The sequence below is a fragment of the Myodes glareolus genome, chromosome 2 (genome assembly GCF_982192425.1).
Source record: "Myodes glareolus chromosome 2, mMyoGla1.1, whole genome shotgun sequence".
NCBI lineage: Eukaryota > Metazoa > Chordata > Mammalia > Rodentia > Cricetidae > Myodes > Myodes glareolus.
Genome location: NC_142027.1, coordinates 72,573,816 through 72,596,166, shown reverse-complemented (window position 1 = coordinate 72,596,166; position 22,351 = coordinate 72,573,816). Strand labels below are relative to the sequence as shown.

The window sequence follows — 22,351 nt, the reverse complement described above, 5'->3', positions numbered from 1 at the left end:
TCTCCCTCTTTTAGTTTTTGAGACAGGGTTTCTCTGTGTAGCTCTGGCTGTCTTGGCTGGCCTCAAACCCAGGGAGATCCACCAGGCTCTGCCTCCTGAGTGCTGGGATTAAAGAGAATCTCTTAAACTATTGCAATAAATCACATTCCATGCCCCTCAAGTATGAACTCAGTTCCACCACAATGAGAAATACCTAGAACAGAACTGTAAATACATGCTGACATTGTTTAAAACATTGCCAAATTTCTTTCAGGCAAGATTTAGAAATTTACAGTGTTTCATAGCTTGGTTTTTATAAATTCACTTCATGAAAAGTTTCTGGTTTTTTACCCAATTTGCATGAGAATGTTGGGCATGTCAGTGTTACCTGCAGAATTACTGTGAGGTTTTGCAAATAGCAGAAGCCATGGTAATGATACGAATCTAAAATAGAACACACTGACAATATCTAAACATATTATGCTAAGGATATTGCACATGAAAGGTGAAAAGCCCTTAGAATGGTACCTGATATACAAGAGTTCAATTAAATCTTTAGCTGCTATTAAAGTATTTTATTCCAGCTATGATGTGTGCAGTATGATCATGGTAATTTAGATCTCTACACAAATTGACAGCCAGGTTATGTTAGTTGCAGACAAGCATAAGCTATAAAGAGTCATAATTTGAAGAAAGACCTTGCACTTCTAGAAACACTCTCGTGACAAATAGCTGTGTATTAATTATTCTGTTTGTGAAAGACCTGGGTAAAGGTCTCATCTTCCCTGTTTGGTCCTATACCCTTTTATAAAAAAAATGAATGTTCTAGAATGGCAGTTCCCCCAACAAAGTATTTACCCCACTAAGTAAAATTACATGTACAAATAAGACACCACAGTTCTTACAGAACTGCGTGCTAAAAGCAGGTGAAGCCACAAACAGAGGCAAGAGCTAACAGCATTTCCACATTTAATTTTTCAGAGGAAAGTCAAGACTTTTTAAAGCAGCGTGACTTATGGAAACTGCCTAGGAACTGCCTCGCAACTGGATCTCTTGACTCGTAAGCCCCACACTTGCAGCAGCCCACGCTACCCAGTCACACGGATCACCCTTTCCATTTGCAGCTGTTACTATTTGGGAAAGGCACTTTGCCTGTTATCTGAAGATTTTACCGTTTTATCTGAGAAAGCGCCTTGTTCAGTTATACACCACACATACCTCGAATTACACACCTGGGAAGCGAATGCCTTCGTTAGAGTCTATTCACATTCTATGTAACGTGAACCAGGGGAACCGAGATGATATTTGCACGCATCTCCAGAGGCTTCCTGGGTCGAGTACCATTAAAGATGCAAGTCTTTACAGTAAAGCTTTTTAGTTGAGAAATGTGGATGCATCTTTCAGCACTCACAAATACGGTAGCAAAACAAACAAACAAACAAAAAAAGACTAGCTAACCTCCTGAATTGCATAGAAGTAAAATATGAGATCACATGGCCAATTTCACTTCACAACCATGCTCACAAATTTCACTTACTTAAATTTTCTTGTTTCTTTAAAGCTATCTTCTAATTTTATTTTTTGACTAGTGAGTAATTAGAAAGTACAAGTTTCAGAAAGTATGAATGAAAGTATATATATATATATATATATATCTCCAAAGATATATATATCTTCCCAAATATAATTTTCATAACTCTAGAACAGAGTGAAAATAGGTGCCATTACCAAGTGAATCAGATCCCCTAAAATAGCACACAAAGTTTCAAACACAAAAGCTATTATAATGCTGCTGAATTTATTAGTTATTTGGGGCTTGTGGATCAAAAATATATTCTTGACAGAGACTCTCGTTTAACCATGATATGGTGCCTTTCCTGTCTCCTCACCTCTACACTGGAGTAAGCAACTGAAGAGCACAGAAACTGAATTAGCGCTTGCAAGATTAATCGATGATTGATTTAGGAAGAACTTGCATCTTTTAAAAGAATCAGACAAAGAACCAGAAGGACAGGAAGCACCACCCCATCTTGCAAGGCTTCTGCAGAATAGAATGGCTTGTTTGGTCCTAGTTTGGTGTTTTGTTTTTTGTTTTTTAAAAAAAAAGTCATTAAGTATCTCAACATTTTTTTCTCAATATCACAGGTTACTCAAATGATCCGGGTATTTGTGTTTTTTGTTTTGTTTTGTTATCTATATAATTTTTTTTTTCCTTTCTTTAAGGGAGTAGATTGGCTAAGCCCCAGGCTACCCGAAATCCTCCTGCTTCGGCACCAAGGACAGAAGTCGCTCCATCTCCGCGGAAAAGGTAACTCACCTAACCACCGCCAAAAGTGCACTTTCAGACAAAGCAAGAAAAATAAGATACCTGTCTGCCAGCCACCTGTTTAAAGTCCCCTCTGCGGCCGAACGCACCAGCAACTTCTCCGAAGAGACCCTGAACCACCGTAAGTCCCAGGCCGCCCTGGCAAGTCACAAGGAGCAGCGAGGCGCGAGGAAGTGTGGGAGCCGGTCGATCCCTCCCGCTCCCCGCGTCCCGGACCCGCAGGCTCGGTCTCGGGTGCGGGGCGACAGCGCGGGTGACTTGAGGGCTACACACACTCACACACACGCGCACACGCGCACACACGCGCGCGCTCGGAAGCCGTGGGGCCCTCTGGGCGCAGGGCTCCCGCGGTGGGCAGCCGGGGAGGGGACGTCGGCTCACCGCTAGGGCTGTCGCTGGACCTCAGGCTCCTTCCACAGAGGCACTGCAGCATATGCACTCCTTTCTTCAGAGAAAGCGCAAGAATCTTCATGGAGAGACGCGCGCGGGGTCGGCCGGCTCCCCGCCCACCTCGGCTACTCCTGCGACCCGGCGGTGGCCTGTGCGGGGCGCCGGGGTCCCGAGCCCATGGTACGTCCCGGAGCCTCTTAACTCGTTCGCCGGGCTGGGGCTCCGCCGGGGGCGGCCCTCCCGGGGGGCCCCGGACTCGGCCACGCCTCGGCGGGCTCCGCGCGACACTTTGGGACTTTCGGGAGGGCGGCCCCACTGCAGGCGGGAGCGCGGGCGCCACGGCGCGGAGGACGTCAACGTCGCCGCGGGTCGCGCCTCCTTCGGGTCCCGCGACCTGGGGCTCCGCTGCCTCGGGGTCTCCGCTGCGGGTGGCTGGGGGCGTGGCGCGCGGCGTGGGAATCCGGCGGAAGGGAGCGCCCGCAGGAAGGACTGCACCCGGGAGGCCGCCGAGCGTCAGAAGCGACTCGGGGGACTGGGGGGCGGGGGGCAGGGAAGCGGGGTGTGGCATGGAGAGAGCTTCGGGCGCGGGCGGTGAGAAAGTGAGCCCAGGCGGTCGCTGGGTGCAGAGGTGGGGACCCGGACTCTTGGATTTCCTGACTAGGGCTGTGACCTTGGGTAAGTCTTTTGCCACCTTGGGCGCCTCTCCATAAATCTGGACTGGGAAAAGGGTGTGAAATGGGGGGAGGGGGATTGGCAGCTTCTGCTGGTCCCTTCCAGGCTGCTGAACATGTTTAACATGGGCGCAAATAGGAAGAGGAGCCTGACCAGAACACCAGAGTTGGAAAAGGAGAGGCACGTGAAGTAGAATCAGGCAGAACCAGCGAGTATTCTGGTACCTCTGCTCCTGCCAGATTGCTCAACTATCCTAGGAGGATCTGCTTGGTGTTAAAGGGCTCGCGGTTCTCTACAACAGCTGCCTTGCGTCTGGCCCCTCACTTCCCAGAGTTTATCAATGTACTTTTAGAAATGGGATGGGAAAAAAAAAAACTCAAATAGTTAAGTTCATGGGACTTCTATGTGTTCCTTCAAGGACAGACATATTAGAGAACACCGATGCTGGTGACAAAGCCTGAATTCAAATTTCTCTTTGCTGTGTGATCTTCAACACTAATTTCTTGATGCTTCAGGGTTTTCATAGTTCATCGTTAATGACCTGGTAGCTTGTGTACGCCTTGTTGTGGCTTAAGAATGCACTGGTTTGTTTTACCATGTTAGCTGCCTCCTTCCCAGTGAAGGCCAATTTGCATACTATTACCTGCACAATCCAGGTGACAAGAAATTCAGTGGCTCCTCCAGGCAATTCCTTGTGCGAAACCTGTTAGAAGTTTGGCCCTGACCCTGAGTCAGAAATACCTTGAACTCTTTCTGTCCACTGTCTCCAGGGCATCTAACACTACTTGACTTGTTTTTCCAGGAAGGAAGGAAGACTAAATGACTGTCATCACTCCCTCTCTCTTTACCTCCTCCGGGCTAAGAAACCGCCACTGATCTTCATGTGCTCCCCAAAAGCTGAAATCAAGTTCCCCAGAATGTCCCTTTTCCTTTCAAAGGTGTCAGAAGAAAAGTCAGAGCATGTGGAAGGACCTTTTGAGCCTTCTGTCCCTGCTGGTTCCACGCTCTCAGCTCCTTTCAGAAATCAGTTTCAGACAAGGCCATTTAGAATGGTTCCATGGCTCACTCCCCAGTCTCCCACCAAGTCCTGTCCTACTTAGTCTTATTGGTCATTAACTTGGCCAGAGTTCTATGGGCTTCAAGGGCCTTGACGATCTTGCTAAGCTCCCTTCTTTGTCATCACCAAGATGGTTCTGAGGCCCCAAGACAACAAACAGCCATGGCCTTCCTCTTTCCCCGTCTCTGCGGGAATTAGTAAGAAAATTGTCTCATCTGGGATTTTACCCATCGAGATTCCCCGAGGAGGGTGAGACAATTAACCAGAGGAAAACATCTAAAAATAGCCCTTGGTGCCATAGCAAAAGACAGCAAGTTTTCCGGTAGCGCCCTCCTGCTCTGGAACCCAAAGCCCAGAGCTCCTGCTTCAGTTTGAGAGACATGGTCTTGCTCAATAAGGAACAAATAAATCAATAGAATCATACTTTGGTTCTCAATGAAACTTGAACAGAGTAAAATAGTCCATAGGTGAATTCAAAACACACCTGAGCATGTGTCCACACTTATGCTGAGCCTCCTTGCCTACCTGGCAAGGCTGTCACAAGAATTCAATGGACTGAGCCACATGAATGTGTTTGAAGATTCTAATTAGTTTTTTGCAAGGTGAGGTGCCACTGTCAGCTTTTCTGGATTCTAGGGCTAATGTAGTGGCTCTATTATTGATAGCAGGAAGCGCTTAAGTGTGAATCTTCTGATTCCTCATTAAGCCTGTAGCTGCACCCGCCTCCCCACACCCCCGGTAGAAAACAGGGCACTAAAGTCATCTCCATCAGTTAGTATTCAGATGACCTGCTCTCATGTTCACAAAACCATGCCTATGATTTTTAGGTCCAGGAATACTCATCACAAAGAAAAAGGAAACTGAGGGATTGCATTCACACACTCTCTTATTCTCCAACCTCCAGAAGTCTGATTAAACCGGATAGCGCAGTATGTTTTAATGTGACTTGTCTTTTCCTTTAGATTATACATGTTTCATTCAAGCGGGCCACAAGGGTAGTCACTCACTAGAATTTTATTGTTTGGATTGTTTTACAAATGCTTTCTCATGCCTATCACGGTTTTCTTGGAGTACCTCCGCATGGGATTGGCATCAGTACCCACAGTTCAGCTTCCCTAAAGGATGGTGGGCAGGACTTGAGAAGAATTCTCTTTATTAGTGCTATTATGTAGGAAAAAAAGAAACAAATAAAAACTGCAGAAGCCAAGAAAGTGGTAAACTATTTTGGACAAAAATTTTCAAGTTTCCTTTTTTGCATTTCTAAGTCAAATTAAGAAATCTTGTAGCAATGATAATTTATTTTAAATGCAATACACATAGTTGTCTTGATGGATAAACATTAAGATATATTTTTTGTCTCTGGGGCTTTGATAATTTTCTATGCTTTCTATTTTCTAATCAAAGTGATACCTTGGACCAATCCTAACATATAACTTAGCAATATAGTTTCACAATGAAATAATTTAGCACTATTTTTAGGAGACAAGATCTTGCTGTGAAACGCATAATCCTCCTTCCTCAGCGTCCCTAATGCTAGCATTGGAAGTGTACACAGACTGGCCTAGTATATTTAATAAGAATTGATTGGTACATAAGTGAACTTGTCTAAATTTTGAATACCCAATTTTTACTTTTAAAACTGTTATTTACTTAAGGTTTATATGAATTAATAATTGTGTAAGGGGGCAGTGCCATTTTCAAGCGGTGGTTAATATAAGGTATTTTAGTTCCTATTAAACTGAGGAATCTGCCCCTGCTTAGCACCAGCTGTGCAACTGTTGAATTTATCCTTTTGGAATTCTACATTAGACCAGTAAATAACCCACTAAGACTTTGTCAGCCCCTCATATTTTTACTGAATATCTAAATGACTATTAAGTAGAGAGCAAATTACTCCCCCCCCCCAACAAACCAAGCAAGCATGTGAGCTAAAGAATTGAAACCAGCATGGCATGCAACAGTGTATCTGTTTTATCATCTCTAGGGCTGCACACCACGCCTGGACCTCATGTCTTAGAAGTCACTTCCAACCAGGAGATGACAGGCAACCATGGCAGTTTATCCAGACTGACAAAAACTGTTCCCAGAAGCTACTTAGCTTTGCTTGTTTTTTCTCATCAACTTTATGAGGTTTGGCATGATTTTCAACGTGTGGAAAAATTAAAACAGGGCAGGGTTTGTGTGCAGTTTATCCAAATTCTGCTAATATTTGATGCTTTTTTAAAAACCAATTTGCAAACATCAAATGCAGAATATTTACATTGGCCCCCGATGATCCTATAAACTACAAGCTTTAGCGTGGCCCACAGATGTGAGTCTGTTAACCTTAACTGAAGGTCAGAGAGTTTGAGCTTATTCTTGCTCTACCAAAGTTGTTGACAACAGGTGTGTCTACAAATAAGAGATCCTGACCTACGTTATGGTATTTATTATATGTTGAGTATTAGAGGTCAATCTGCTCCACCTTGGTCAAACTTCAGGGAATTCAAGTCTATTTCTGCTCCTTTGAGGAGATTGGCAAGAGGTTCCAGGCACTGGCTGCCTACAGGATACTTGATCCATTCTTTATATCATATTAATCATGTTAATGAAGTCTGTTGCCTACTCCTCCCCGTTTTGGAGTGTAGTGTATAAGAAGATGAAAAATAAACATGGGCTATTGCAGTATTTACTGAATTTCCCTCTCGGTGTTCCTGTCTTTTATTTCTCTCATATCTCTGTTCTCTTCCTTTTGCTTAATGATTCTAATTGTCACGCTCCTACCCTGGAACATGCAAATTCCGTTCAGGCTGAGTCCCCACAAAGCTTTCTTAGCTTTCACAGAGATTCCTCTTACTGTCCATTTTTCCTGTTTCAGGATTCACCCAGAGCCTGTTCTAATTCCCAGGTGGCTTCAGCATCCTTCCGTCTTGTGACAGACCCTCAATGCTTTCTTATCTTCCAAAACCCTGACACTACAGAAACATCGGTCAGCTGCACTGTGAAACACCTCGGCAGCTTCTGATTGTTAGCCTGCAGTTACTTGGTTTGAAAAGACTGCCACAGATCGACAGGGTTGCTATGACCTCAGCATCACACCACTATTAGGGGAATTCACGCTGTCGATCAGTGATTTTAACCTTGCCCAAGTAAACAATGTAGTGTCTGCTAGACCTTTAAAGGTCTATTTTGAAATTTATTTTGAGGAATTCTGCAATACCAATGTCCTATTGCTCCTTCAACTATCACCTGCTACTTTCAACATTTAAGGGCAGGCACTGTCTGTAACAGTCGTTACTGTACTGTGTACCTAACAGTGAGTTCAAATAGCGTTGATTTCTTCTATAAACTGGCAACTATTTTGAAAGACTTTCCCCTTTCCCCCTTATTTCTTCTTCCAGTTATTTACATAGATGTGGCCTCAAGAAGGGCTTTTCTGTAGCTTGTGCTTCCCTATCTTTGCTGTGTGGCTGAGGTAGTTTTGCATTGGGGTGTTTTGATTGTTTCCTGTGGCATTTGGGCAGTCTCTGGTTTTAAATCACTTCCTTCTTCCTTAATTTTCTGTGATTATAGGGCTCTGCAAATTTATTTTTGTTTCTATCTTCTGTTTATCATGCCCTAGCCCTAGAATCAACTAATTTCCAAGTGAATCCTAGTTCTTGTATCAGATATAATATCTAAGAGTATGGATCTGGATGTTGAGAATTTTTTTTGTTGGTGGGGGCATTAACTGCTGCTAGATTCAGTAGAGAGTTAGAAATCAATACTTATGTAAAAGCTGTATAAAACATACATCATTTATTTCTATATTTTCTTTATCAAAGAGAGACATGAATAGATATACCCAAGATATGTCACACAAAGATTGAGATGAAGATGGCCAACACCCAGCTCCCTGTCTAATAGCACAGCTGCAGTGTAGTGGTGGCCCTTGCCTTGTTTGTAACTTCTTTTCCTAACAGCACAAATCCTGCCGTTCCTTGTTTACATTCTGTTTATTCAATCTTAGTATATACCTGACCACAGAATCCCTACCCAGTACTCTGATGAGAAACAAACTCGCTATTGGGGTCCCATTTTTTAAAGGAGTGTTTGTCACTGGCTTTGCAGAACTCTACCAAAATGTTATTTTCCCATGTTTGGAAAAAAGACTCTGTGTTTGTTCCTGCCCAGTGAGGATGCAGTTCACTTGCAACTTCATTAGGTTTCTTTATGATTTATATACCATGCTTGATGGTTTATTTATTGCGCTAAAATCAATCAGCTTCATTTATTTAATACTTAAAATGTTGTTTGGGTGCAAAGTTGAAGCTTTATAAAAACACATCTTCTCTGAATACTGCCCCACCTCTTTTGTTTTTCCTGACTGGTATCACCCTACTTGATCTACCCCTTTCTTCAGCACACTCTATGCACACAATACTGCTATCTCGAGCCCTTCACTCACACCCATGAAGATACACAGGCTTTTGTGGCAGCCGACACTGATCTGAGTCAGGCTGAAGATGTGTTGAAGACATGGTAATCTGGTGAATGAATGTTCTATCTCTTTTCAAAGTGTTGCTTTTTGTGCCAGTGTAGGCACAGATGCACATATGTATGAACTTTGGGCAAAACGCAAACCCAGGAGTGTGACTCTGAGCTATAGCGAAGAGCCTCGTTGGAGGAAATCTCAAGGCCCTTTCTCCACTCTGCATTCCTCTCTCTTTTCTTCCCTCCCACAAGCATGCAAACAGCTGAGTGAGGGATCTACATGTACTGTCTCTATATTAGCAATTCCTGTTCTTTCCTTAACTTGTTGAATGCTGTCTTTTGCCCACACAATCCTACCTAAGTTCTTTTATGTAAAGTCACCACAAACTAGGCTATTCCAGATTCAAGTGACACATTTTATCTTCAGGATACTGAAAGTGACTAGTCCCAACCAGTTTTATTATACTCTTCCTCTTCAGAAACAATTGTCTTCTCAGCTTGCCTTTTGCTTCTCTGCAATATTGGTTTTCTTTCCAGCCATCTTGCATCCCTCAGTCTTTTGCACAGTTGCCTCCTGGAATCTTTTTCCTTTCGTGACAATTTCTTTGTCCTTTGATGATTTTGCTTTGTTTTATTTTGTCAATACAGAAACTTAACTCCTCTTATATACTGATTTATGCAGTTTCATGATCACGTTGATAGATGTTTGCACAAGTTATTCTACTTGCCTAAATATTCTGCCTTGGTCCTTAGAGTGCATGCATATACAGCCTTTAAAACTAGTCCAGCACCAACCTCCTCCCTTCTACAGGAACCTCCCCTACAGGCATTGCATGCTCCTCTTTGAGGAATCAGTTCCACATCGTCCTCAGTACACAACTGTCACTCAATAACCCCTGATACGTCTTTTTAGTAGGGCTGTCTCATAATCAAGGAACCAAAGTTCTATTTGGATGTTCATATAAATAATCCTTCTAACTAATGTACAGTTGTGACTATGACTGATGAGTAAAAAGAGAAATACTTGGTTCTGAAATCCCTAAAGAGGGTTTAGGGTGAATCTGGGAAAATCTGAGACTCATTACAGTTAACATCACTTGTCACATTGGGTATAGTTTTAGGTACATTTCCGTAACTCATGTGAACATACATACATACATGCACAACCCCATGCACGTATAAAATTTTTTATCTCTTTCATGGAAAATCTGAGATTTTTCTCTTCATAAAATACTACCAATCGAATGTTTCCATACATGTGGATCTTCTCAGAATATATTGATTGGTCAAAAAATATTTTCTGAAGGGAGTTTAAGTCTCATCGAGAGCTGCAGGAGTTTATGCAGCTTGTTTTCCTTCAAGGTAGAGTTAAGCATACACCTCACATGAAGAAAAGGCCCTAGTCAAATTGATCAGAATCTCACACTTCAACTAGCTACAAAAGCAATCAAAATGGTTTATCTGAAAATAGGTCATTAATAAGAAGCTGAAGAGGTATGGCTCAGTTGCCTTGCAGGCAGGTGGGCTTGATGTCATAGTCCCATCACCCATATAAAAATCCAGGTCTAATACCACATGCCGGTTCCGGAAGTGAGGAGATAGAGATAGAAGGATTCTCAGAGCTCATTGCCCAGCAGTCTAAACAAAACCAAACAGAGAGTTCTGGATTCACTGACAGTCTCTGACTGCCGAGAGTCATTGAGGAAGATAATCAATGATGACCTCTGATCTCTCCACATACATACACATAATATGGGACAGAAAGATAAAAAAAAACTAGAAAATAATTTTACTTTTCTTCATACCTATTTGTATCTCTATCATACCTTTCATTGAATATACATCTCTATAAATAATGTTTAAGTTTTTCACAATGAACAATAAATTTTCCTGCAGTAATCTTTGAAGTTTCCAGGAAGAAGATGGGGTCCCACAACAACAACTCCACCTGGTTGATATGATATCATGATGCTCATAACGCTACTATAAGACCTGTTTTGGGTACAAACTGCTCAAGATGGTTCCAATTTGGTTAGCTGAAATGGTGCACTTTTTTTTTTTTTACAACGTTTTGGCCAGACCTCCAAATAGGAACCTCAGAAAAACCCTACCGAATACTCAGAGACTGTTTGCAATTATACCAGACAGTAATTTGGAAACTTAACCATTATTTTACTTTCACAGGATCCCATAGAAAGAACATTGCCCCCATGACAGCTGGAAGTAATTCTAGAAGACAACATCCCCTTTCCCAACAAAGTTTGTACTCAGGGTTAGGGACATCATTTAGGGGTTGATTATAATTGGTATAGCGTTGGGGGTTGGGGGATATTATGTTAGTTCAGGGATCTCTTTGAAAAAATAATAAAACAGAAATTATATGGGATAATAGATTAGTGTGTGCTTACTCACACTAATAATAATAGTTAGTAATTGAGTGAATACTTGTGAGCTAATATTTATAGGCACTTTACATTGGTATAGATTCTTATATGTTGAATATGTTCCTATTTTTGTCTACAATATTTGTATACCTAGGCAAAGTTATTTTCTCATATTGTATGCATGCATGCTTCTACCTCTGCTTAAGACTCTTTATATATTGATACAGTTTTAGGATATATTTATCATATTGCAAAATACAGTTCTACCTCTGATCAAGATACCTATACATTGTTTACATTTTGAGGTCATTATCCTCGTTTGTTGCACAGCTGTTTAAAGGTTGTTTAATATTCTTATATGAAGTCTTAGTCTTTAAGATATATAGGCATTAAGAATTATAGTCCAATCGTCATCTATGTTTGTCATACTTATAGTTAGCCTAATCAATGTATTCTTTAGATACAAACAGATTGTATTCTGAATAGATAGGTAATCTTCAACCACTTAAAAGAACTATAGAATATGGCATTTAAATAAGTTAGGATTCTGTTAACATGAGACTTGATTGCTCCTAGCAGCACTGATATAATTCCCGAGAGAATGTTGAGCACCAATGACACTCCACTTGGAGCTCACTTTCTTCTTGGCAAAACTGGCCTTTGGGCAAGGAACTGCCCATGCATTGACCACTGACAAAATGCATGATGTCCAGACAGGACAATACAATACAATAGGATACAATACAATAGGATACAATAAAAAAGACTGTCAAATATTGTCAAGACAGGGTAAGATGGTTTTGAAATTTTTTCTGCCTCTGAAAATGGTCTGTCAGTTACTCTAGGCCTTAGCCAAAATTGGTTACTCCAACATTGCAAATGAGACTTTGGGTGATTACCCAGGTAGCCAGTTGTCTCTATCATTTGTTACACATTTTTGAAGTTGCTTGATTTCACTTCCTGCTTACTCAAGTAATTTTATTTCCCTTCCCAGGTCTTCGATGGGGTTGAAGACTTAAACTCCTTAGGATAGGATAATTATTGAAACATTTATCACATGTTTCTTGCTTGATATTGTTTATGCTGGTTATAATTCTAATTTTTATACCTGATCTTTGTTATTAGTGTATATAATTTTGTATTAGGCTTAGAACTTTCTTATTTAAACAAGCAGGGGAGGTGCTGTAGAAATTCCTATAGCCAATAACCTTTAAGTCACCATGCCCAAGTTAAGCACAGCTTCTGGATAGCAGCACTTTCTCAAGTGGGCTCTGCTTGCTAGAGGTGAGCACTCTCATTTAAGAGAGGCTTCCTGGCTCAGCTTTAGCTGCAAAACCTTGCAGCTCTTTTAAGAGGTTTTGCCATGAAATACTACTTAATTGGTATTGATGAAAAGCTGACTGCATACTTTTTGGTGGTGGCCGAATCCTTGAAACACTATAGAGTTGTGTCAATAAACATGACTCTGGACAGTACCATGAGGCTAGACCCTCAGAAAAAAAGCTAAGGAATGGGCTGGATCCAGCCGTCAAAGCCTCGGCTTTAATCCTAGCCACATTTCTTAGCAAATTAAAGACTTATGTAGTCAGAAAAGAGCAATATACAGTAAAGATAGATTCAAAGATGAAGAAAACCTCTTAACAGTTTACTGTGTGTTTAAAAATATATGTAGGCTTGGGAAGGGGAAAAAAAGGATAAAGTCCCTTAAAAGAAAAAAGGAAAAAAGAGAGTTCTTAGGTGTGGTGGCACACACGGTTAATCCCAACACTTGAGAGGCAGAGGCAAGGGAGATCTCTGTGATTTCAAGGACATCCTGGTCTACAGAGTGAATTCCAGGACAGCTGAAGATACACAGAGAAAACCTATCTCAAAAAGCCAAAAATTAAAAATGAAAATAAAAAATAGAAGTTAAATAAAGTCATGTAAAGATGAAAAATACACAGAGTCTGCTTAATATATGCTATTGTGTTGTCTTTAAATTGTTTGATGGCTGAGGAAGGAGCAAAAGCAGGTGAAGACATCTGATTATAAATGCTGCTGGATTAATCCAATACATATATTTTTTGAAAATGCTTTGACTTTAAAATTTAAGTCAAAAGATATGTTACTTTAAATAAGATGTTTGGCTTTTGTTTCCACAGGAAATGAGGGACTGTGAATTCATTCTGCTTTAAGAAAAATCAGGTTTGACAAAGGAAGACCTCTTGAGAAATCTCTGGTAGGAACGGATGGCCCAGATGTCTGAGTTCTACATGTAGAACAGTTCAAAGGCTGCTGTCTGAGATGATTAGGCCTCACAGATATTCCAGTCAGGACTTGGTCATAATTCTAAATTTTCTTTAGGTCCCCATAAGATTATCAATGCCCCCAATCATCAGGAAGTAGCCTGGAAAACTATTCTCATATTCCCAAAAAATGGATTATGGATGTTTGCCTTTGTTTAGAGTGCTGGTTACAAGTTGTTATGGATAATGGTCAGTAGAAAAGCTAAACAAAGGAGATTTGATTCAGAGTTCTTGCTTTAAAAAGGGGGGAATGCTATGGGACAATGGTCTGTACCCTGTCACTTATATTTTAAATAAACACTGATTGGCCAATAACCAGGCAGGAAGTATAGGTGTAGTGACCAGGCAGGGAGCAGAAGTGGGGCAACAAGAATTCTTGGAAGAGGGAAGTCTGCAGTCATCACCCAGACAGAGAGGAACCCAGTCACACAGCAAGCAAGATGTGATTGCCTAGCTGAAAAAGGTACCAAGCCATGTGGCTAACACAGGCAAGTATTATGGGCTATATAAGGAATACGAGTTAGTAAGAAGTCTGTGATAATAGGCCAATTAGTTTATAATTAATGTAGGTCTCTATGTGTTTATTTGGGACTAAATGGATGTGGGACCTGGTGGGACAGAAACCTCAGTCAACATACACACACATGTACACCCATACAGATCCACACTCACACAAGCATACATACAAAAGTAAAAATATGTCCTTAACCACATTTATGACAAGGTAGCATTTCTGTTATGCACAAAAACAGCATTTGTGTTTTCTTTCCTGAAAACCAATGGCATGACACACCTACCAGATGGCTCTGAGTGTAATGATGAAAATAAGGCAGTCTTCAGCAGATCAAAGAGAGGCTCATGCTTGGGGATGAGCAGCCCTTTAAACCCTTAAATCAACTTATCCCGACAGAGGTCAGGAAGACTAACAGTTGGACACTGTGGAGAAGGGTCTACAGCATGAGTCTGAAAAGTTAATGCTTCCATACACGCAGCTGCTCCATTCTGGCTTGAGGATTAATTATCATAGAAGAAAATGGAAGGGCTGGAAAGATCCAGTTTCTCTAAGTCTCATGCAGGTGCACACATATTACCACAAAATCAGGTGACACAGAGGTCACTAGGATAATGCTTCTAGTAGGTAGCATTATGATGCCATCTTCAGCATCTTTGGTTTGTATAAATAATCACTTTGGATGCAAATGCTGTTTTTGCTTGGCTATCTGTGCTCTTACACTTTTTTTTGAGCTATGGGGAAAGCTTGTGCTTTCAAACTGGACCTGGGTTTGCTCCTCAGCTCTGACACTGAGACATCAGGCTCCAGGTACTTTACGTTGTGCAATGCAGTGGGTATTGCTAGCAGTCATATTGCCTGCCATACAGTAGATGCTCAGTAAACATCAGTGCGATATGAGCGCTTGTGACAAAGTTCCCTAACTTCTTTGCTCTTTGTTACACTCTTTCCCAAAATGAAGCAAAAAACTTGATGTGCAAGTTATAAGGCGGTGGGGGGGCATCATCTATGCTTACTGGCTCACTATCAGTGAAGAGGCTGATGCAGCAGGATCATCATGAGTTTCAGCCCCATGTGATCAATATAGCAAGTTCTCAGCAAGCATAGGTAACAGAATGTCACCGGTCCTTAAAACCAAATGAAAAGGCAGAGTTCTGTTTCTATTTCTTCTTTCTCTTTTCTAAAGATTTGCTAAACAATGACTAGTCTGTTTTAAAAGAGTTTATTATTGTTGTTGTTGTTGTTATTACTTAAGGTCAGAATTTTGTATGACCTGGGAATTCTCATGTTTCAAATTTATTGTTCTGTTAGTGTGCTCCCCATTTTTCTACAGCAAGCCTGACTCGATCTCTCACACCTACAGCAGAGAAATGGAAGCCCTCTCTGCCTTGGAGATGACCTGAGCTCATGGAGGCTGCTGGCTTGAAGAATGGGCTTTTGTTTTTTAGTTTTCAACTCAAGGTTTTACCTAGACACTCAACTAAAAGCCTCCTTCCTGGCTTAGCATGTACCGAGATGACTCTGTTGCCCCTCTATTTATCTTAATAACTTCCACCAGTGTAGAAGGTAAGTAAACAGCCTGGACCAAGATTTCAAGTGTGCACCGATTATTTGTCCACTTGAAGAAGCACTGAAACTGACTACATGAAAGTATACCAGTGGGTATTTCTTCTCTACAACTACTTGGTTGACTGGTGGGAGAGTTTCAAGTGTTCCAGTTCAGAACATGTGCTCTGGGCATGGACCTCAGCTCTTGGCATGATGAGTCTGTCAAGCAACCTTCCCAGCCCTCAGTTGTTGATTTTTTTTATATCAAAAACAAACAAAAGTGCATCATAACATGTTTATCTGGGCTAATGTATCTAAAACATGAAGTATGGTACCTATAGAACACTTCAGAAACTCAGAGAGTACTTTTATCCCTAACCTTTTACAAGCCTTTCTCTAATATCAAATGAACAGGAATGAAATATTTCATTAAGAGAGAGCACCATCATGTTTGCATCCATGAATAATTTAGAGCTGCCAGACTAGAGTGTAGGCCATTGGCAGAGTGCTTGCCTAGCTTGTAAGGTCCTAGGTTTAATCCCCAAGGGCTGAAAGAGAAAGTCAAAGAGTAGTCAGAAGTTGACTGTCAAGGTAATACTATCAAACCCATCCAAAAATATTTCCCGTGGCCCGATCCAAATGCTTCATCCTTGTTCTCCTGTGAGACCTAAAAATGTTTGTAAACATGCAATTAGTACTTGATTATTCTCCAGTCAAATATAGATGTTTTCAGAAAACTGTACACTGTGACTGGGGTGAGCTTTCTCAATCTCTAAAGAGACATTGAAGGATTGAAATCTTCTAGGAATCAAACCTAAGGATGTCGCTAAGGCAGCTATAAAATGCATGAAAAATATGTGCCTAAGAATGTCACTAAGGTGGCTATAAAATGGATGAAAAAATCGACCAACGTATGGCCTAATTATATGTGCCTGCCTCCGCTTCCAGCCTCTTGAGTCCTATTTTTAAAATTTAAAATGAGATGTACTTCTATTTCTGAGAACCAATACTAATTCTTATACCCACGGGGAAAATGGAAACTCCATCCGCGCTCCAGACAATCTAAGAGAGGAACAATGACGTGGGTCCGGCAGGCTGCCTATTTCCAAAACCAGTGTCCACAGACTTAGAAGGAACACCCACCACACACCAAATCAACATCACCACTGCTCAGCTAACGCTCGCTCGCTACCTCATCAGAATGAAACTGTCTCGACCTTGTCTTCAGCTGTCAACACCGAAAGAATGTGAACAAAAATTGAATGAGGGTTCCTTTTTCTGCCTGGTCCTTTTTCCTTTCAAGAATGTATTTCCTCATTCTGAAAGAGAAGTCATTTGGGGACAACAAAGTCTGGCCGTATTTATGTGGTATGACTCTCAGCGAGCTGCAAATGCAGGCTGAAATTGCCTTCTCTCACCCTAGTTCTCCCACACACCTTTCCCAGGAAAGAAAGGATAGACGCAAATACCTGCTTTCCAAAGCAGTTTGCCTGACATCATTCTCTTCCTCAAAGGAGAGCATCGCAATCTTCGTAATTGTTTGGGGAGAGAATTCTATGCTCAGAAATAACAAAGCAATTTAAAAATATTATTCCACTGTCTTTTTCAAAAACCTATATATAAAATACCACTAAATGGACTGAGCGTGTCATGTTTATGTATTTAGGGCTGTGTGTATAATAAAAACAATTTAAAAAATGAAGAGATCGTGAATTTGAGATAAAAGGGGAAGGGTCCATGTGAGGAATTGGATGGGGGAAGAAAGGGAGAGGAAATGATATAATTATATTTTCACTTAAAATAAAATTATTTTAAAGTCTATGATGAGTCTTTACAGCCATGCTTTTCAACCTTCCTGATGCTGCGACCCTTTAATACAGTTCCTTATGTTGTAGTGACCCCCAGTCATAAAATTATTTTCATTGCTACTTCATAACTGCAATTTTGCTACTGTCATGAATCGTAATTGTAAATATCTGAATTGCAGAATATCTGATGTGTGACCCCTGTGAAGCGTCCAAAGGGGCCATGACCCACAGGTTGAGAACTGCTGCTTTAGAGGCTGAGGTCGAATTTCTAACCTTTAAACATTGGCTTCCAATAAGCAGCACCATGTGTGCCTGGATCTCTGGGTTGTCACTTGTATAGCATGCTTTCACTACTAATTATTTCAGTTCTGCGGGACCTTACCTCAAATAGTTGGAAATATAATGTTCTTTGACTCAGGCTTTGTTTGTAAAAAGTAATAGGATTAGTACATAAAATAGAAAGTTAGGAAGTCCCTATATTTAGAACTGCACCTCTAACTAGACACAGTAATATTTCTGTGGTAAAATGTCTACATTGTCGTATAAGTGAGATGAATAAACCTCGTCAGTCCCTGGGTAAGTTTGTTGCAAACCTAAAGGGTGGAGATGGCTGTCAGGGCTTCTTGGATTTAGAAATTACAGATAAATCCTGTAAGTCTCTGCTTACCTTATCTGGACATAGGCTTTGGGGCATTGTCAAGAACATGGCTAAGAATCCTCTATGTCAATTCTAGCTTATTAAGTTCTGTCATGGTCCAGCCAAAATGTCAATTCTTTATTTGTACAAAGCATGTCAAAAGTCATGTATATATCTCTTCTCCGTTTCCATCAGTTTGAGTGGCTCTCCCTCCTGACTAGAAACTCCTGAAGACAGCTGTGCCTGGTTAGCCTGTGAGCCTGTGACTCCTGGGCATGCGTTTTCTTCAGCAGAATCGATGAGTGGAATGATGCAAGTTCTGAACGATCCCTGTTTCTGGTTAGCACCATGCTCAGAAAACAACTGTTGCATACTACACATTTATTTTTCTGAGTCTTTGATCAAGCTTTCATCACTTCCAGAAGCACAAATTAAGCTATTCAGTGAATTAGAATTGTTATCTTCCTCTTTCATAATCTTGACAGTGCCATGAAGCATGTGTAACAATAATAACTAGTTATAATCTAATAACGCGTCTAATAAGTGTCTAGAGCATGAATACAAACCTTCAAAAATATTTTGGTGTCAGAGGTTCTTCTGTCTATGTATTGCTTTTATTGGTTAATGAATAAAGAACTGGCTTGGCCTATAGCATGGGAGGAGGAAGGCAGAGTTAGAGAGATGCCATGTAGCCCAGTCAGAGACAAATGCTAGAACTTTAGCTGGTAAGCCACAGCCACGTGGCCATACACAGATGAATAGAAATGGGTTAAATTAAAATGCAATAGCTAGCCAATAAGAAGCTAGAGCTAATGAGCCAAGTAGTGATTTAATTAATACAGTTTCTGTGTGATTATTTTGGGTCTAAGCTAGCTGGGTGGCCAGGAACCAACAAGCCTCCTCTTTACAACAATATTTAAAGAGATGACAAAATAAACACATGTAGTACCCACAAATGAAACTGTGGCACAAACCTTCATGTATTTTTTTAGAATCATGTTAATTATTTGCATAATTCTGCTTACTTTATGCTACATACCATGTCACCACACTTGGCAGTTTAAGCAGGGGTTGATAGACTGCAATCTACAGACCAAGTCCCAAACTGCCCAGAGTTAGTTTCCTGAGAACATTTCTCATGGCCCTCATCTGCCTACATCTGTGATAGCTTTAGATCACAGTTGTTTAGCAGAGTAACTTAAACTTTGGGTCTACAAAGTCTGAAGCACATAGGATCTGACCTTCATGTGTCAATTTACCAAGTACTGACCTAGAGGCCAAAACTAAAAGCAATAGATCAGAACAGGAAAGAAAACACTAACTATAACAACCAATAAAAACAAAAGTCAAAATAATGATACCATTGGGGGACATCAAACATCGGCAAGTACCTTAACCAGTTGTTAATATATTAATATTTTATTTTACTTTCTTCTTTTTTTTCTTTTCTTCCCCTCCAAGACAGGGGACTTTGTCTAGTCCTGGTTGTCTTAGAACTTGCTCTATAGAACAGGCTGGCCTTGAGTTCACAGAGACCTGCCTCCCTCTTCCCCTGGGTTTGGGAAGTGAGAGTACCTGTGTAAGAGCTGAGTATACCCTACTCCTGCCACCCTAGAGCTGGTAAGTCAGAGATACAGATCCCAAGAGCCCTCTGACTCGCCAGAAATGACAAGTTCTGGATCCACCAAGAGATCTGTCTCTAAAAAAATAAGTTAGTACAAAATCAGGGATCAGTTCCTGGTGTCCATATTTGTAAGTAGGGTCAAGAACACACACACATGATAATGATGATAATAAATCTGAAGAGCGAAACATTCTCTAAAATATAAAAATATGTGAAGCTTTGTAGCTTAGGGTTTTACAAAGCTGGCTATAGACCCAGACTTACTGCACTCACACCAGTTAATTGCACTGACACAAAAATCAGAGAACACCCATAGGGGTGCTCTTCAGCTCAGGTACCAGAGTGTCTAGATAAGAGTGATGTGGGATTCCCCTGTGTATGCTGTGAATATGCTTGATTACCTTTAATGAATAAAGCTGTCTTGACCAATGGCTTAGAAGAGCAAAGCCAAGCAGGAAATTCAAACAGAGATATAGAGAGAAAGTAGACAGAGTCAAAGAGATGCCATGTAGCTACTAAAGGAGAAAGATGCACAGAATTTTACCAGGTAAGCCAAGTGGTGATACACAGATTAATAGAAATGGGTCAGTTTAGGTATAAGCTAGCTAGGAAAACTCATGGACTATTGGCTAAATTGTGATGCAGTTAATATAAATGTGTGATTATTTCTGTATGGGTGGCTGAGAAATGGACAAGCAATCTCTGCCTACAAAATGGCACCCATACATTGGGGGCTAACCTGTGTGGCCAGTCACACACTTAGGGTCCCGGTGTTTATATGCCCATTTGGGGTTAGGAGGTAAGTAGCTGGGAGCATACCTGCCACTCAGCACCCAACCCGGGAAAGCAAGCCTTAAAGTGGCTTACAGTGAGTAAGTCTTTCTGAAACTAGTTAGAGGAGGTAATCTCTAGTCACACCATCCTGATGTAGTATGAGGAGCGGGTTGTGTCCTGCCACCAGGTTGGCTTACACCTGGGCTGGTGGGCTGCTTGTCGTCCTGGCCACCAGACTAGCTTATGCCCGAAATAATCGCACAGAGATCTGTATTAATTAAACCCTTCCTGGCCCATTAGTTCTAGCCTCTTATTGGCTAACTCTCACATCTTGAGTTTCTTTATATGACATTTCTGCCTCTCTTATAAACCCCAGTCTCTCTCTTCTCATCAATCACAACTACTTATTTGAAGGAAGTGGTCTGTAGTCACTTTTGTACTTTGTAATGTGATTTTAAAAAAAAAAAAAAAACCTTTACAAGGTATCTTGGAGTCAATTAACTTTGATATTTATACAAATTTAGATTATACTGCTATAAAATGAACCACAGTGAAATGATGATGGATTCTGAACAGTTTTTCTGAATGCAAACCTGGATCCAAAGGTCATAGCAAGCATTCTATGTCCATTGAGTTCTTCAAGATATGTGATTTAGGCCCATAGTATAGGAGGTTAGCCACTGAAACTAGCATTCTCCCAAAAGCACTGGTCAGAGTTACATACTGGTCATAATGGAGGAAAGTGAACATTTCTGCTGTGTAGCTCATCTCACATATTCTTGATTTTATGAAAAGAGAGAATTCATGTTATTTTGTAATCTCTTTCTAAGATGAGTGGTGTTGTGGTGATTGGAATGAAGATGGCCCCCATAGATTCATAAGAGTGACACTATTAGGAAGTTTGGCTTTGTTGAAGTAAGTGTGGCTTGTTGGAGGAAGTGTGTCACTGGGGTGGGCTTTGAGGTTTAGAAGCTCCAGCCAGGCCCAGTGTCACTCTCTCTTCCTGCTGCCTGAGGAACCAGATGTAGAACCCTCAGCCCCTATTTAGCACCATGTCTGCCTACACTCTACCATGTTGATAATGGACTAGACCTCTGAAATGTAGGCCATCCCCAATTAAATGTTTCCTTTATAAGAGTTACCATAGTCATGGTGTCTCCTCACAGCAATAGAAACCATAACTAAGACAGAAGTTGATACCAGGGACAAGGGAATTGCTGTGATAGGCCAGACCATGCTTCTTCTTGATGGAATGTGTACTTTGGAACTTTGGAAATCTAAAACTTTAGAAAAAATCAGCTGAGTACTTAAGTGGGGCTTAATGAGCCACACTAGTAGGAACATGGAAGACAGTGGTGCTGAGGGTGATTTGAATTGTGGGGGCCTGACTCAAGAGATTTCAGAGGAGAATAATATTAGTATGTGGCCTAGAGACTTTTCTTGGGATACCTTAGGGGAATAAAGTGGCTGCTTTCTGCCCTTCTCAAAAAAAAAAATCTGCCTGAGGCTGAGTTGAAGAGTTTTGGATTAACAGTTTTAGCACAGAATGCTTCAAAGCAACCTAATACTGACAGTGTGGCGTGGTTATTACTGGTCAGTCTTATACAGCTCTATAATGAAAAGGAGCAAGCTCAACAAGGAAAAATACAGATAAATCTAGATAAAAGTTTTAAAGAAAAACCTGATTCTATAAATGGAATAAAGGCAGTGGCACCCTCAGGAAAAGATGGCACCCAACTAACCTTCCAGATTACGAAAAAGAACTAAAAAAAAAGCTTAGGCCCAGGCATGGTGGCACATACCTTTAATCCCAGTTTGGGGAGGAAGAGGCAGGAGGATCCCTGAGTTCAAGGCCAGTCTTGTCTACAGAGTGAGTTTCAGGACAGCCAGCCTTAGGAAGTGAA

General features: G+C 41.1%; 1 protein-coding gene across 2 annotated transcripts in view; it reads right to left on the bottom strand.

Annotated features, from left to right (window-relative positions):
- The window catches only part of Fgf12 (fibroblast growth factor 12), a 532,634-nt gene that overhangs the window by 347,995 nt on the left and 162,288 nt on the right, over positions 1–22,351 (bottom strand). Inside the window, exon 1 of one of the 2 annotated variants that reach the window (XM_048453928.3) lies at positions 2,687–2,940. The exons of the other annotated variant lie outside the window; for it this stretch is intronic. Within the exon in view, the coding sequence (XP_048309885.1) occupies positions 2,687–2,777 (91 nt within the window). The 5' untranslated portion in view covers positions 2,778–2,940. Of the gene's footprint in view, positions 1–2,686; positions 2,941–22,351 lie in introns of those variants that run through there. 2 annotated transcript variants of the gene reach the window in all.